Source organism: Oncorhynchus keta, chromosome 10, assembly GCF_023373465.1.
Source record: "Oncorhynchus keta strain PuntledgeMale-10-30-2019 chromosome 10, Oket_V2, whole genome shotgun sequence".
Taxonomy (NCBI): domain Eukaryota; kingdom Metazoa; phylum Chordata; class Actinopteri; order Salmoniformes; family Salmonidae; genus Oncorhynchus; species Oncorhynchus keta.
In genome coordinates, this window is record NC_068430.1 from 78,604,879 (window position 1) to 78,621,207 (window position 16,329).

Consider the following 16,329-nt stretch of genomic DNA (forward strand, 5'->3'; position numbering starts at 1 on the left):
CTTGGGGATTTGAACTTGCAACCTTCCGGTTACTAGTCCAACGGTTACTTCCGGTTACTAGTCCAACGCCCTGCCACTAGGCTACCCCTATAAAATATGTTTTCATTTTACTGTTCGGCCTACGTAGCCTATCACACATGCGTTTTCATCATCAGAAATAATTAACACAAGCTTGGAATGAAAAGGTCTGTAAATAAAACAGAACATTTCTGTTTCCTTCTTACATTTCCGTTCATCCCATCCCCAAATATAAGTTTGATACCAAAGAGAAAGAGACTTTAAACTGTGATGCTCCAACTAGTTCATATAACTATATCAGCTTTTAAGAACGTAAATACAGATGACATTATGATGAAATAAACAACAACTAGTTCATATAACTATATCAGCTTTTAAGAACGTAAATACAGATGACATTATGATGAAATAAACAACAAACAGGAGAAGCAAAAAATTACTTTATTTGACAAAATACATCAAATCCCAACGACATCTAGATGTTGTCCAACTGACATCGTACAAAACATACATTGTATGAAGTCCAGAACATTTGCACTGAAGCTATAGAACGTTATTTATTTTTTCAGCCATCGATTGTCTTAATCACAACCCATAGTTCTTCCTGTTCAGGTCACAAGGTGGTTTCTGGTCAAAACTCCTGGCCCTATAGTCATAACTCATGGGTTATAACTCACATTAAAATAAAGACAGTTGTGGCTGGCACAAAATCCACAAGTACCCCTTTTCATAGCCACATGTACTCTTAATGGCCACATGTACTCTTAATGGCCACATGTTCTCTTAACCTCTACCTGGTACGGCCAGAAAAGGATGGGTCATCGTCGGAGCCGGATTCCTCTCCATCTTACTTCCTTGAGTCCTTCTTTCTAGGGAGATGTTCCATGCCACTGTGATTCGTTTTCTGCATTGATTGCTCTGTGGAGGTTCAGGCCGGCTAACTATGAATCACACTGTGACTACTGCTGATGTTAAAAGGGCTTTATAAAATAAATATGATTGGATCCACAATCAATCACAGTCTAGTTGTGGTCTAGTTGCGGTCAGAGTCCGTTGTAGAGCGGTCGACAGTGTGGTTCCAGTTTGTCCTCCAGCACAGCGTCTGGTCCACAGACCCACGGATCCCCAGTGGTCCACTGCCACTTCAGCAGCCTGGCAACATAACATTAGGAAATAATTACCATTACAAATAACATAAGATATAACATAAGAAATACCCCCAAGGGGGAAATGGTTTGGCTTTCTCGAAATTCCCAAGTTTGTGTTTGAAGAATTCCATATTTCTTGCTGATTCCATCCTGGTTCTGGGAATCTTCCAAACCGGATTTCTGGGAATTTTGCAACCCTCCATAATATCCATATCAATGATACAATAATCAATCCATAATATCCATATCGATGACACAATAATCGATCCATAATATCCCTATAGAACAGTAATACTAACCTGTCTCTGAGGCTCTCCAGGACCGGGGCGAGAGCCGGGTCCCCAGCCAGGTTCACAGCCTCCTCTGGGTCCGACCGCAAGTCAAAAAGCTCCCAGCGGTCCCTGTAGTAGTCATAGAAATAGAATGAATTTCCAGGGTTAGAGGTTCCAAGCCCATTCTATTAATTATATTTCTATGGTAATAGTGGTATCATAGATATAGAACCCTTTATATTGTATAGTTTTTATATTGTATATAGAATCCTATGCTTTATATTGTAGTTTTATATTGTATAGTTTTATATTGTATAGTTTTATATAGTTTTTATATTGTATATAGAATCCTATGCTTTATATTGTATAGTTTTATATTGTATAGTTTTATATTGTATATAGAATCCTATGCTTCATATTGTATAGTTTTATATTGTATAGTTTTATATTGTATATAGAATCCTATGCTTCATATTGTATAGTTTTATATTGTATATAGAATCCTATGCTTTATATTGTAGTTTTATATTGTATATAGAATCCTATGCTTTATATTGTAGTTTTATATTGTATAGTTTTATATTGTATATAGAATCCTATGCTTCATATTGTATAGTTTTATATTGTATATAGAATCCTATGCTTCATATTGTATAGTTTTATATTGTATAGTTTTATATTGTATATAGAATCCTATGCTTTATATTGTAGTTTTATATTGTAGTTTTATATTGTATAGTTTTATATTGTATAGTTTTATATTTATATAGAATCCCGCTTAGAATATTGTATAGTTTTATATAGTTTTATATTTTATATTGTATATAGAATCCTATGCTTTATATTGTATAGTTTTATATTGTATAGTTTTATATAGTTTTTATATTGTATAGTTTTATATTGTATAGTTTTATATTGTATATAGAATCCTATGCTTTATATTGTAGTTTTATATTGTATAGTTTTATATTGTATATAGAATCCTATGCTTCATATTGTATAGTTTTTATATTGTATAGTTTTATATTGTATATAGAATCCTATGCTTCATATTGTATAGTTTTTATATTGTATAGTTTTATATTGTATATAGAATCCTATGCTTCATATTGTATAGTTTTATATTGTATATAGAATCCTATGCTTCATATTGTATAGTTTTATATTGTATATAGAATCCTATGCTTCATATTGTATAGTTTTTTATATTGTATGGTTTCATTTCTATGGTAATGAAGATGGTACTACTGTTCTTATACCGCTACATAATAGAGAATAATTAAGAAAATACTATAAAGGCCCAAAGGTGTGTGGTCTATTGACATATCCCTCAACCCCCCTGAGGTGCTTTATTGCTATTATAAACTGGTTACCAACATAAAGAGAAAAGTAAACAAGTATTTTTGCACAACCGTGGTATATTTAAGCAATAAGGCACGAGGGGGTGTGGTATATGGCCAATATACCATGGCCAAGGGCTGTTCTTGTGCACGACGCATCGCGGAGTGCCCGGATACAGCCCGTAGCCGTGGTATATTGGCTATACCGCAAACCCCTGAGGTGCCTTATTACTGTTATAAACTGGTTACCAATGTAATTAGAGCAGTAAAAATACATGTTGTCATCATACACATGGTATACGGTTTGATATACCACGGATGTCAGCCAATCAGCATTCAGGGCTGGAACCACACAGTTTATAATGTCTGATATACAGAGCATTCGGAAAAGTATTCAGACCCCTTGACTTTTTCCACATTTTGTTACGTTACAGCCTTATTCTAAAATGGATTAAATCAATAAAAATCCTCAATCTACACACAATACCCTGTAATGACATCACAACACCCCATCATGACATCACAATACCCTGTAATGACATCACAACACATCACAATAGTAGTGTAAAATATAGTATAATAGTGTATAATATAATAGTGTATAATATAATATAGTATATAATAGTATTATACCAGTACCTGTAGTAGTATTGTTGCAGAGCCTTGAACCAGCCTGTGGGCCGCCTGGCCAGGGTGTTATTCAGATATATAGTAGTGTATAATATAGTATATAATAGTATTATACCAGTACCTGTAGTAGTATTGTTGCAGAGCCTTGAACCAGCCTGTGGGCCGCCTGGCCAGGGTGATATTCAGATATATAGTAGTGTAAAATATAGTATAATAGTGTATAATATAATAGTGTATAATATAATATAGTATATAATAGTATTATACCAGTACCTGTAGTAGTATTGTTGCAGGGTCTTGAACCAGCCTGTGGGCCGCCTGGCCAGGGTGTTATTCAGATATACAGTAGTGTAAAATATAGTATAATAGTGTATAATATAATAGTGTATAATATAATATAGTATATAATAGTATTATACCAGTACCTGTAGTGGTATTGTTGCAGGGTCTTGAACCAGCCTGTGGGCCGCCTGGCCAGGGTGTTATTCAGATATATAATAGTGTAAAATGTAGTATAATAGTGTATAATATACTAGTGTAAAATATAGTATAATAGTGTATAATATAATAGTGTAAAATATAGTATAATAGTGTATAATATAATAGTGTATAATATAGTATGCTAGTGTATAATATAATAGTGTATAATATAGTATACTAGTGTATAATAGTGTATAATATAGTATACTAGTGTATAATATAATAGTGTATAATATAATAGTGTATAATATAATAGTGTATAATATATAGTGTAAAATATAGTATAATAGTGTATAATATACTAGTGTAAAATATAGTATAATAGTGTATAATATAATAGTGTATAATATAATAGTGTATAATATAGTATACTAGTGTATAATATAATAGTGTATAATATAGTATACTAGTGTATAATATAATAGTGTATAATATAGTATAATAGTGTATAATTGTGTATAATATAGTATACTAGTGTATACTATAATAGTGTATAATATAGTATACTAGTGTATAATATAATATAGTATAATAGTGTATAATATAATTGTGTATAATATAGTATAATAGTGTATAATATAATAGTGTATAATATGGTATATAATAGTATTATACCAGTACCTGTAGTAGTATTGTTGCAGGGTCTTGAACCAGCCTGTGGGCCGTCCGGTCAGGGTGTTGTTCAGCAGGTCCTGGAAGGTGGGAGAGACGTAGAAGTCCTGGTCTATGGGGAAGGGCATGCGGTAGTGGAGGTTGTGGAGCAGGCGGTACGCCCCCTGGTGGATGGAGCGGATAGGGTAGTACATGGTCACCTCATGGAGGGACTGGCTGCCGTAGACATTGTGGAAGAACAAAGAAAACGTTTTTAAATAGCAATAATCCAAAGTACAGTGTAGTAATGAGTAATTACAACACTCGTTAGACTGAAATAATCATTCAACAGTAATAAGGAACCTGTAATGTAAAGTGTTACCTAATACACACAAAGAAATAAAGAAAGTCACACTATGGGCCAGTTTCCCGGACACAGATTCTAACTAGTCCTGAACTAAAAATCATTCTCAACGGAGAATCTGCATGGAACATGCTGTTAAGTCCAGGACAGTAGGTGTAATCACAGTGTCTGGGAAACCACCCGATATATAGTCTCAGTGGTTAACTGGTTATAACACCAACATCTAACACACCGTGCCTTCCTTCCTTTGTACCTGGCATAGACGGTGTGCCAGGCAGCGGGGAGGGTTTTACCTGGCATAGACGGTGTGCCAGGCGGCGGGGAGGGTTTTACCTGGCATAGACGGTGTGCCAGGTGGCGGGTGAGGGTTTTACCTGGCATAGACGGTGTGCCAGGCAGCGGGTGAGGGTTTTACCTGGCATAGACGGTGTGCCAGGTGACGGGGGAGGGTTTTACCTGGCATAGACGTTGTGCCAGGCGGCGGGGGAGGGTTTTACCTGGCATAGACGGTGTGCCAGGTGTCGGGGGAGGGTTTTACCTGGCATAGACGGTGTGCCAGGTGACGGGGGAGGGTTTTCCCTGGCATAGACGTTGTGCCAGGCGGCGGGGGAGGGTTTTACCTGGCATAGACGGTGTGCCAGGTGTCGGGGGAGGGTTTTACCTGGCATAGACGGTGTGCCAGGTGACGGGGGAGGGTTTTACCTGGCATAGACGGTGTGCCAGGCTGCGGGGAGGGTTTTACCTGGCATAGACGTTGTGCCAGGCGGCGGGGGAGGGTTTTACCTGGCATAGACGGTGTGCCAGGTGGCGGGGAGGGTTTTACCTGGCATAGACGGTGTGCCAGGTGGCGGGTGAGGGTTTTACCTGGCATAGACGGTGTGCCAGGTGGCGGGGGAGGGTTTTACCTGGCATAGACGGTGTGCCAGGCGGTGGGTGAGGGTTTTACCTGGCATAGACGGTGTGCCAGGCAGCAGGTGAGGGTTCGGAGACGAGGGCAGGGAGGAGGGAGCGGCCTGTGAGGCTGACAGGGGTGGTGGGGGTGCCCGGGAGGAAGTATGAGGGGTACGGGATGGAGAACCAGTCTAGTAAGGTGGGGGTGATGTCTGGAGGGAGGTAGAGAGAGAGATGGTTAGGTTCTATCACAATTTATCTTCCTGTGACTTCTCACATCCAATTTCCTTGCCTCCATAAAGCACATTGGAGGAGAACATCCAAGGTTTTCCCCCTCTGAACTTCTCCACCAACGGGCTTTGAGAAAGAGGTTAGGGGTGTGAGGAATCATGGAAAGGCTAATTGAGATTTAAACATAGTGGTCAAATTACTTTTAAAATCATTCCTTCCTCCATTCCTTGAGGTGATCTCCCAAACATATACCATGGAAGGGTAGTTATGTCTCCCCCTAATGGTAACAGTGGTATTACACATGCATGAAGAAATACATCCACACATCCATTAATTAATTCTCCCCAGCTATTATCAGTCAATACACCAATACCTTCTTCCCTCCTCCCTTTTCCTCTCTCTCCCTCCCTCCACCATCATTCTCTCTCTCCCTCCAACCATCATTTCTCTCTCTCCCTCCAACCATCATTCTCTCTCTCCCTCCCACCATCATTCTCTCTCTCCCTCCCACCATCATTCTCTCTCCCTCCCACCATCATTCTCTCTCTCCCTCCCACCATCATTCTCTCTCCCTCCCTCCAACCACCATTCTTTCTCCCTCCCTCCACCATCATTCTCTCTCTCCCTCCCTCCCTCCAACCATCATTCTCTCTCCCTCCCTCCAACCACCATTCTCTCTCTCCCTCCCTCCAACCATCATTCTCTCTCCCTCCCTCCAACCATCATTCTCTCTCATCCTCCTCCCTCCAACCATCATTCTCTCTCCCTCCCTCCAACCATCTCTCCCTCCCTCCAACCATCATTCTCTCTCCCTCCCTCCAACCATCATTCTCTCTCATCCCTCCCTCCAACCCATCATCCCTCCCTCCAACCATCATTCTCTCTCCCTCCAACCATCATTCTCCCTCCCTCCTCCCTCCCTCCTCCCTCCCTCCCTCCCCCCTCCAACCATCATTCTCTCCCTCCCTCCAACCTCCCTCCCCTCCAACCATCTGGCTGGTCCCTCCCTTCTCTCTCCATCCCTCCCTCCAACCATCATTCTCTCTCCCTCCCTCCAACCATCATTCTCCCTCCCTCCCTCCCTCCCTCCAACTGCATCATTCCTCATCCCTCCCTCCAACCATCATTCTCTCCCTCCCTCCTCCAACCACTCATTCCCTCTCACCCATCCCTCTTCCCTCCCCCCAACCATCCATTCCCTCTCTAGGCCTCCCCCTCCAACCATCATTCTCCTCTCCACCTCCAACCTCACCCTAAACTGACTAGGCCAACCTGGTCCCTCCTCCCTCCCTCCCTCCCTCCCTCCCCTCCCTCAACCATCCCTCTCCCCCTCTCCCTCCCTCTCTCATAGGCCCTGGTCCCTCCCTCCCTCCCTCCCTCCCTCCCTCCCTCCCTCCCTCCCTCCCTCCCTCCAACCATCTGGCTGGTCCCCATCTCCTCCCTCCCTCCCTCCCTCCAGTAGACTGACATATCAGTAGACCTAGTCCTGGCTGGTCCCCTCCCTCCCCCCCTCCCTCCCTCTCACCCAGTAGGCTGATTAGGCCTGGCTGGTCCCCCTCCCTCTCACCCCCAGTAGGCTGACGAGGCCTGGCTGGTCCCTCCCTCCCTCTCACCCAGCAGGCTGACGTAGGCCTGGCTGGTCCCTCCCTCCTGCTCCCCCTCCCTCCCTCTCACCCAGTAGACTGACGTAGGCCTGGCTGGTCCCTCCCTCCCTCTCACCCAGTAGGCTGACGTAGGCCTGGCTGGTCCCTCCCTCCCTCTCACCCAGTAGGCTGACGTAGGCCTGGCTGGTCCCTCCCTCCCTCTCACCCAGCAGGCTGACGTAGGCCTGGCTGGTCCCTCCCTCCTGCTCCCCCTCCCTCCCTCTCACCCAGTAGGCTGACGTAGGCCTGGCTGGTCCCTCCCTCCCTCTCACCCAGTAGGCTGACGTAGGCCTGGCTGGTTCCTCCCTCCCTCTCACCCAGTAGGCTGACGTAGGCCTGGCTGGTCCCTCCCTCCCTCCCTCCCTCCCTCCCTCCCTCCCTCCCTCCCTCCCTCCCTCCCAGTAGACTGACATAGGCCTGGCTGGTCCCCATCTCCCCTCCCTCCCTCCTTCCTTCCAGTAGACTGACGTAGTCCTGGCTGGTCCCTCCCTCCTCCCTCCCTCCCTCTCACCCAGTAGGCTGACGTAGGCCCTCCCTCCCTCCCTCACCCAGTAGGCTGACGTAGGCCTGGCTGGTCCCTCCCTCCCTCTCCCTCCTGGTCCCTCCCTCCCTCCCCCTCCCCCCTCCCCCAGTAGGCCTGGCTGGTCCCTCCCTCCCTCTCACCCAGTAGGCTGACGTAGGCCTGGCTGGTCCCTCCCTCCCCTCTCACCCAGTAGGCCTAGGCCCTGGTCCCTCCCTCCCCTCAGGCTGACGTAGTCCTGGCTGGTCCCTCCCCCTCCTGCTCCCCCTCCTCCCTCTCACCCAGTAGGCTGACGTAGGCCTGGCTGGTCCCTCCCTCCCTCTCACCCAGTAGGCTGACGTAGGCCTGGCTGGTTCCTCCCTCTCACCCAGTAGGCTCCCTGGCTGGTCCCCCCCCTCCCTCTCACCCAGTAGGCTGACATAGGCCTGGCTGGTCCCTCCCTCCCTCCCTCCCTCCCTCCCTCTCACCCCTCGTAGGCCTGGCTGGTCCCTCCCTCCCTCCTCCCTCCCTGACGTAGGCCTGGCTGGTCCCTCCCTCCCTCTCACCCAGTAGGCTGACGTAGTCCTGGCCCTCCCTCCCTCTCACCCAGTAGGCTGACTGACCCAGTAGGCTGACGTAGGCCTGGCTGGTCCCTCCCTCCCTCTCACCCAGTAGGCTGACATAGGCCTGGCTGGTCCCTCCCCCATCTCCCCTCCCTCCAGTAGACTCCCTCCCTCCTCCCTCCCTCCCCAGTAGACTGACGTAGGCCTGGCTGGTAGGCCTGGCCTCCCTCACCCCTGACGTAGGCCTGGCTGGTCCCTCCTCCCTCCCTAGGCCCCTCCCTCCCTCTCACCCAGTAGGCTGACGTAGGCCTGGCTGGTCCCTCCCTCCCTCCCCTCTCACCCAGTAGGCTGACGTAGGCCTGGCTGGTCCCTCCCCTCCCTCCCTGGTAGGCTGACTAGGCCTGGCTGGTCCCTCCCTCCCTCTACCCAGTAGGCTCACCCAGGCCTGGCTGGTCCCTCCCTCCCTCTAGGCTGAGGCCTGGCTGGTCCCTCCCTCCTAGGCTCCGTAGGCCCTCCCCTCCCTCTCACCCAGTAGGCTGACGTAGGCCTGGCTGGTCCCTCCCTCCCTCTCACCCCACGTAGGTCCCTCCCTCCCTCTCACCCAGTAGGCTGACGTAGGCCTGGCTGGTCCCTCCCTCCCTCTCACCCAGTAGGCTGACATAGGCCTGGCTGGCTCCCTCCAGTAAACTCCCTCCCTCCCCCTCTCACCCAGTAGGCTGAGTATCTCCCTCCCTCCCTCCTTCCTTCCAGGCCTGGCTGGTCCCTCCCTCCTCTCACCCAGTAGGCTGACGTACCTGGCTGGTCCCTCCCTCCCTCTCACCCCCTCCCTCTCACCCCAGTAGGCTGACGTCCCCTCCCCCCTGGCTGGTCCCTCCCTCCCCTCCCTAGGCTGACGTAGGCCTGGCTGGTCCCTCCCTCCCTCCCTCCCTCACCCAGTAGGCTGACGTAGGCCTGGCTGGTCCCCCTGGCTGGTCCCTCCCTCCCTCTCACCCAGTAGGCTGACGTAGGCCTGGCTGGTCCCTCCCTCCCCCCTCTCACCCAGTAGGCTGTAGGCCTGGCTCCCTCCCTCTCACCCAGTAGGCTGAGGCCTGGCTAGGCCTGGCTGGTCCCCTCCTGGCTGGTCCCTCCCTCCTCAGTAGGCTGCGTAGGCCCCTCCCTCCCTCCCTCTCACCCAGTAGGCTGACGTAGGCCTGGCTGGTCCCTCCCCTCCCTAGGCTCACCCAGTAGGCTGACGTAGGTCCCTCCCTCCCTCTCACCCTGGCTGGTCCCTCCCTCCCTCCCTCTCACCCAGTAGGCTGACGACGTCACCCAGTAGGCCTGGCTGGTCCCTCCCTCCCTCTCACCCAGTAGGCTGACGTAGGCCTGGCTGGTCCCTCCCTCCCTCTCACCCAGTAGGCTGACGTAGGCCTGGCTGGTCCCTCCCTCCCTCTCACCCAGTAGGCTGACGTAGTCCTGGCTGGTCCCTCCCTCCCTCTCACCCAGTAGGCTGACGTAGTCCTGGCTGTCCCTCTCACCCCTGTAGCCGTAGGCCTGGCTGGTCCCTCCCTCCCCCTCTCACCCAGTAGCCTGGCTGGTCCCTCCCTCCTGCTCCCCCTCCCTCTCACCCAGTAGGCTGTAGGCCCTGGCTGGTCCCTCCCTCCTGCTCCCCCTCCCTCCCTCTCACCCAGTAGGCTGACGTAGGCCTGGCTGGTCCCTCCCTCCCTCTCACCCAGTAGGCTGATGTAGGCCTGGCTGGTCCCTCCCTCCTGCTCCCCCTCCCTCCCTCTCACCCAGTAGGCTGACGTAGGCTTGGCTGGTTCCTCCCCATCTCTCCCTGTGTTCAGGTGATGACACCAACATGGGTTCTGCGGTGCCTGATCCGTACAGGTTGGTGCGTCCGTTGGGGAAAGGGATACCGTTATCAGAGCTGTAGATCACCAAGGTGTCATTCTCATAACCAGCCTCCCTCAACTCAGCCAGCACCAGACCAATACCTTTGGAAGACAGTAGAGGACACGTTGTGAACAGAGTCCCATGGTGGCGGTGTGGTTATGGTATGGTATGGGCAGGCATAAGCTACGGACAACGAACACAATTGCATTTTATCGATGGCAATTTGAATGCACAGAGATACCGTGACAAGATCCCGAGGCCCATTTTTTTTAAGGTAATGTGACCAACAGATGCATATCTGTATTCCCAGTCATGTGAAATCCATAGATTAGGGCCTAATGAATTTATATCAACCGACTGGTTTCCTTATATGAACTGTAACTTTAGACAGTCTTTCAAATTGTTGCGTTTATATTTTAGTTCAGTATAGTTTGTGAAATGTAGAAAACAGAACTCTGAATGGGTCATGTGATGAGAGATTGCGTTGACTCCCTCCATTAGTTCATTTTGGTAGTGCGTCAATTTATCTGATTATCAGCTGTTGTCAAACACGTGAGGCGGGAAAAGACGAGTGAATTCTACTAGAAATGAGTATGCAGTTTAAGTATGTAGTACGCCAGTGTGGGTATTCGGACACGGCCATGGATGGATTCATGGTGTAGAATCAGACTAATACCTACAGCGAAGAAGTTTACTTGTCATGTATTAGATATGTAATAAATAGGTTTCAAATATACGTCTGTGAGTGTTCTTGCATGTGTGTGTGTTCCTCTCTCTATTCATATCGGTGTGTGTGAGTTCCTCTCTCTATTCATATCGGTGTGTGTGTGTGTGTGTGTGTGTGTGTGAGTTCCTCTCTCTATTCATATCAGTGTGTGTGTGTGTGTGTGTGTGTGTGTGTTTGTTCCTCTCTATTCATGTCGGTGTGGGTGTGTGTTCCTCTCTATTCATGTCGGTGTGTGTGTGTGTGTGTGTTTGTTCCTCTCTCTATTCATATCGGTGTGTGTGTGTGTGTTCCTCTCTATTCATGTCGGTGTGTGTGTGTGTGTATTCTTCCTCCTCTTACCCTGGTCCAGTCTGCTAACTGTAGTGTACTGGGCAGCCAAATCAGCTCTCGCTACAGGGGTGTCTGGGACGAAGTGGGGCACCTGGGTAAGTGTTAAATTACATATTATATTCAATGAAATAATTAATGACCGTACTCTCAAATAGCAGGTGGAAAATGATATACTGTCTTAGAATAGATTAGCATAGAACAGAGTACAACAGAACCAGCACCAGATCCTTACCTTGACTTGGTCTGGGGTGTAGTATTCTGGCTTCCAATCTGGAATCCTCCCCATTCCACTCTGGCCGTTCCCAAACTTCTCACAGAATGCTCCGTACTGCGGCTGGGAATGGCCACAGCGGTGGGTGTCGTGGAACGCCACATACAAGAAGAACGGTCTCTCTTCCTCTTCCTTTCTCTGGGTCTGGAAGAACTTCCTGACCAGTAGTTTGATCCGGGTGATATTCCGACCCACCTAGTAGTAGTAGGAGTAGTAGTAACAGAAGCAGTAGGAGTAGTAGTAGTAGTAGTAGTAGTAGTAGTAACAGTAGTAGTAGCAGCAGCAGTATAGGAGTAGTAGTAGTAACAGTAGTAGTAGCAGCAGCAGTATAGTAGTAGTAACAGTAGTAGTAGTAGTAGTAGTAGTAGTAGTAGTAGTAGTAGTAGTAACAGTAGTAGTAGCAGCAGCAGTATAGGAGTAGTAGTAGTAACAGTAGTAGTAGCAGCAGCAGTATAGTAGTAGTAACATTAGTAGTAGTAGTAGCAGTAGTAGTAACAGTAGTAGTAGTAGTAGTAGCAGCAGCAGCAGCAGCAGCAGTAGTAGCAGTATAGGAGGAGTAGTAGTAGTAACAGTAGCAGTAGTAGCAGCAGTAGTAGTAACAGTAGTAGTAGTAGTATAGGAGTAGTAGTAACAGCAGCAGTAACAGTAGTAGTAGTAGTATAGGAGGAGTAGTAACATTAGCAGTAGCAGTAGTAGTAGTATAGGAGGAGTAGTAACAGTAGCAGTAGCAGTAGTAGTAGCAGTAGTAGCAGCAGTAACAGTAGCAGGAGTAGTAACAGTAGTAGTAGTAACAGTAGCAGTAGTAGCAGTAGTAGTAGTAGTAGTAGTAGTAGTAGTAGTAGTAGTAGTAGTAACAGTAGCAGTAGTAGCAGTAGTAGTAGTAGTAGTAGTAGTAGTAGTAGTAGTAGTAGTAACAGTAGCAGTAGTAGTAGTAGTAGTAAGGTAGTAGTAGTAACAGTAGCAGTAGTAGCAGTAGTAGTAGTAATAGTAGTAGTAGTAGTAGTAGTAACAGTAGCAGTAGTAGTAGTAGTAGTAGTAGTAACAGTAGTAGTAGTAACAGTAGCAGTAGTAGTAGTAGTAGTAACAGTAGTAGTAGTAACAGTAACAGTAGTAGTAGTAGTAGTAGTAGTAGTAGTAGTAGTAGTAGTAACAGTAGTAGTAGTAGTAGTAGTAACAGTAGCAGTAGTAGTAGTAGTAGTAGTAGTAGTAACAGTAATAGTAGTAGTAGTAGTAGTAGTAGTAGTAGTAACAGTAGTAGTAGTAGTAGTAACAGTAACAGTAGTAGTAGTAACAGTAGTAGTAGTAGTAGTAGTAACAGTAACAGTAGTAGTAGTAACAGTAGTAGTAGTAACAGTAACAGTAGTAGTAGTAACAGTAACAGTAGTAGTAGTAACAGTAGTAGTAGTAACAGTAACAGTAGTAGTAGTAGTAGTAGTAGTAGTAGTAACAGTAGTAGTAGTAACAGTAACAGTAGTAGTAGTAACAGTAGTAGTAGTAACAGTAACAGTAGTAGTAGTAACAGTAACAGTAGTAGTAGTAACAGTAGTAGTAGTAACAGTAACAGTAGTAGTAGTAGTAGTAGTAGTAGTAGTAACAGTAGCAGTAGTAGTAGTAGTAGTAGTAGTAGTAGTAGTAACAGTAATAGTAGTAGTAGTAGTAGTAGTAGTAGTAGTAGTAACAGTAGTAGTAGTAACAGTAACAGTAGTAGTAGTAACAGTAACAGTAGTAGTAGTAACAGTAGTAGTAGTAGTAGTAGTAACAGTAACAGTAGTAGTAGTAACAGTAGTAGTAGTAACAGTAACAGTAGTAGTAGTAACAGTAACAGTAGTAGTAGTAGTAGTAGTAACAGTAGTAGTAGTAGTAGTAGTAACAGTAACAGTAGTAGTAGTAACAGTAGTAGTAGTAACAGTAACAGTAGTAGTAGTAACAGTAACAGTAGTAGTAGTAACAGTAGTAGTAGTAACAGTAACAGTAGTAGTAGTAGTAGTAGTAGTAGTAACAGTAGTAGTAGTAGTAGTAGTAGTAACAGTAGTAGTAGTAGTAGTAACAGTAGGAGTAGTAGTAGTAACAGTAGCAGTAGTAGTAGTAGTAGTAGTAACAGTAGTAGTAGTAACAGTAACAGTAGTAGTAGTAACAGTAGTAGTAGTAACAGTAACAGTAGTAGTAGTAACAGTAGTAGTAGTAACAGTAGTAGTAGTAACAGTAACAGTAGTAGTAGTAACAGTAGTAGTAGTAACAGTAACAGTAGTAGTAGTAACAGTAGCAGTAGTAACAGTAGTAGTAGTAACAGTAGTAGTAGTAACAGTAGCAGTAGTAGTAGTAACAGTAGTAGTAGTAGCAGTAGTAGTAGTAACAGTAGCAGTAGTAGTAGTAACAGTAACAGTAGTAGTAGTAACAGTAGTAGTAGTAACAGTAACAGTAGTAGTAGTAACAGTAGTAGTAGTAACAGTAGTAGTAGTAACAGTAACAGTAGTAGTAGTAACAGTAGTAGTAGTAACAGTAACAGTAGTAGTAGTAACAGTAGCAGTAGTAACAGTAGTAGTAGTAACAGTAGTAGTAGTAACAGTAGTAGTAGTAACAGTAGTAGTAGTAGTAACAGTAGCAGTAGTAGTAGTAACAGTAACAGTAGTAGCAGTACAATTTATTGGTTGAGCTGATTAACTGTTTAATTATACACCAATTTACAATCATAGATGGTCATAAAATAAGATCCTAAAATAGCATAATAACGCTAAACAAACAATATATAAAAGAATGCTTTAATAATTCTACCTGAAGTACAGAGTTGTTTTCCTCTGTGTAGGCGAAGTCAAAGGGATAGACAGGGCCAGGGCCTACGTGTTTCTTCCCAATGATCCCTGTATGGAGGAGGAACAGGGAAACTGGCACTCTGGTACACTCCATCAAAACACACATGTCCCCGCGCACGTGTCATGAATGTGTGTGCGTACGTGTGATGATGAGTGTGTGTGTATGTGTGTGTGTAAGGTCTTGACAATGCTAAGGGTGGGTGTGTGTGTGTGTGTGTGTGTGTGTGTGTGTGTGTGTGTGTGTGTGTGTGTGTGTGTGTGTGTGTGTGTGTGTGTGTGTGTGTGTGTGTGTGTGTGTGTGTGTGTGTGTGTGTGTGTGTAAGGTCTTGACAATGCTACGGGTGGGTGTGTGATGATGAGTGTGAAGGGTGAATGTGTGTTAACTACCTGTGCGTATGTTAGCTTGGCCCAGCAGTAAAGGTAGGCTTCGTACTCCGTCCAACGAGTTGAAGTGATGGACTCCCTGGTGCAGGCCGTACATACCATTCTGATGCTGAGGACAGAGGAACACGGGAAAACAAAATGGATGCATATTAAACCTGCCCTGGAAGGCAACCTATTCCCTATGTGGCTCTGGTCAAAAGTAGTGCATTGTATAGGGTATAGAGTTCCATCTGGGATGTCCCCACTTTATGTTGCTGTCTGCATCATGAAGACAAATTAGGAGTGTGTTCCAAAGGGCACCCTGTTATTTAGTACACTACTTTTGACCAGGACCCATAGGGAGGAGGTGAACACACACACTTTTTCCTCTCTCTCGCTCTTGCTTTCTCTCTACACACACACACACACACACACACACACACACACACACACACACACACACACACACACACACACACACACACACACACACACACCTGTGGCAGGCCTGTCAGTATGGTGGATCGGCTGGGAGAACAGCTACTAACGGAGGTGAAGGCATTCTGGAACACCAGGCTGCGTCGACCCAGAGCGGCTAGGTGAGGCGTACGGACCACGGTGTTGTTATAGACCGACGTCTCGAAGCCTGCGTCGTCCGCTGAGAGAGCGAGGGGGGAGAGATGAAGTGTGTTGACCGAGTAGCTAAGTAAAAGAACTGATGTCAAAAACTCACAAATACATCTGATCGAATTCATTGATAAGTGACACGCAGTGTCGATCTTTGATTAATTCAACTGCAGTTAATATAACCCAAAGCAAAAAGTGACTTACCGATAATAAGGAGAACATTCCTCTTCTTGCACTCTCCAACACAGCATATTACCGCCAGCAACAAAACTATCACATCATGACCAACGGCCATATCCGTTTCATAAAGTTCCAAATCATAAACACAATCTTTTCAGTTGCAGTAAATTGCAGAGTCCACTTTTTAAGAAAATATAGCATCAGCTCTATAAAGCTTATCTCAAACACTCCAGTCAAAGTGTTTGTTTGACATTATTGACATATTCTACATTGAAGTAAGCCTATCCTCTATTTACTGATTACTTTCGCAATAATCAATGTTTTGTTTTCTCTTGATCAAAGAAAATGCAGTGTGATAATCAATGTGATCTACTCCCGGAAACAGCATGAACACAGCGCTTCAAACCCCGCCCACTTTGGTCACATGATCGTGGTCACATGAAGCGGAGTGTTTAAGTTTTGCCGGAGAAGAGTGGACG

At 45.8% G+C, this 16,329-nt stretch overlaps 1 protein-coding gene and 1 long non-coding RNA gene across 3 annotated transcripts; both read right to left on the reverse strand.

Moving 5' to 3' along the window:
• Positions 1–442: 442 nt before the first annotated feature.
• On the reverse strand, positions 443–16,225 carry sgsh (N-sulfoglucosamine sulfohydrolase (sulfamidase)). Of its 2 annotated transcripts, XM_052528768.1 has the most exons (11): positions 15,875–16,220; positions 15,541–15,701; positions 15,068–15,173; positions 14,643–14,728; positions 11,832–12,065; positions 11,609–11,690; positions 10,440–10,643; positions 5,790–5,946; positions 4,510–4,716; positions 1,466–1,567; positions 443–1,170 (listed from the first exon to the last, which is right to left on the reverse strand). In XM_052528768.1, the coding sequence occupies exons 1-11, from the start codon at positions 15,963–15,965 to the stop codon at positions 1,062–1,064; spliced, it is 1,539 nt and encodes a 512-aa protein (XP_052384728.1). In that variant the 5' UTR covers positions 15,966–16,220; the 3' UTR covers positions 443–1,061. The 2 variants fall into 2 exon arrangements, with proteins under 2 accessions (XP_052384728.1, XP_052384729.1); XM_052528769.1 differs by lacking the exons at positions 443–1,170; positions 1,466–1,567 and having other exon boundaries at positions 4,571–4,716; positions 5,749–5,946; positions 15,875–16,225.
• On the reverse strand, positions 4,723–5,280 carry LOC127932662 (uncharacterized). Its single transcript, XR_008146307.1, has 3 exons — positions 5,218–5,280; positions 5,137–5,176; positions 4,723–5,096 (listed from the first exon to the last, which is right to left on the reverse strand). It is a non-coding gene; the product is annotated as an uncharacterized LOC127932662 (long non-coding RNA).
• Positions 16,226–16,329: the final 104 nt, after the last annotated feature.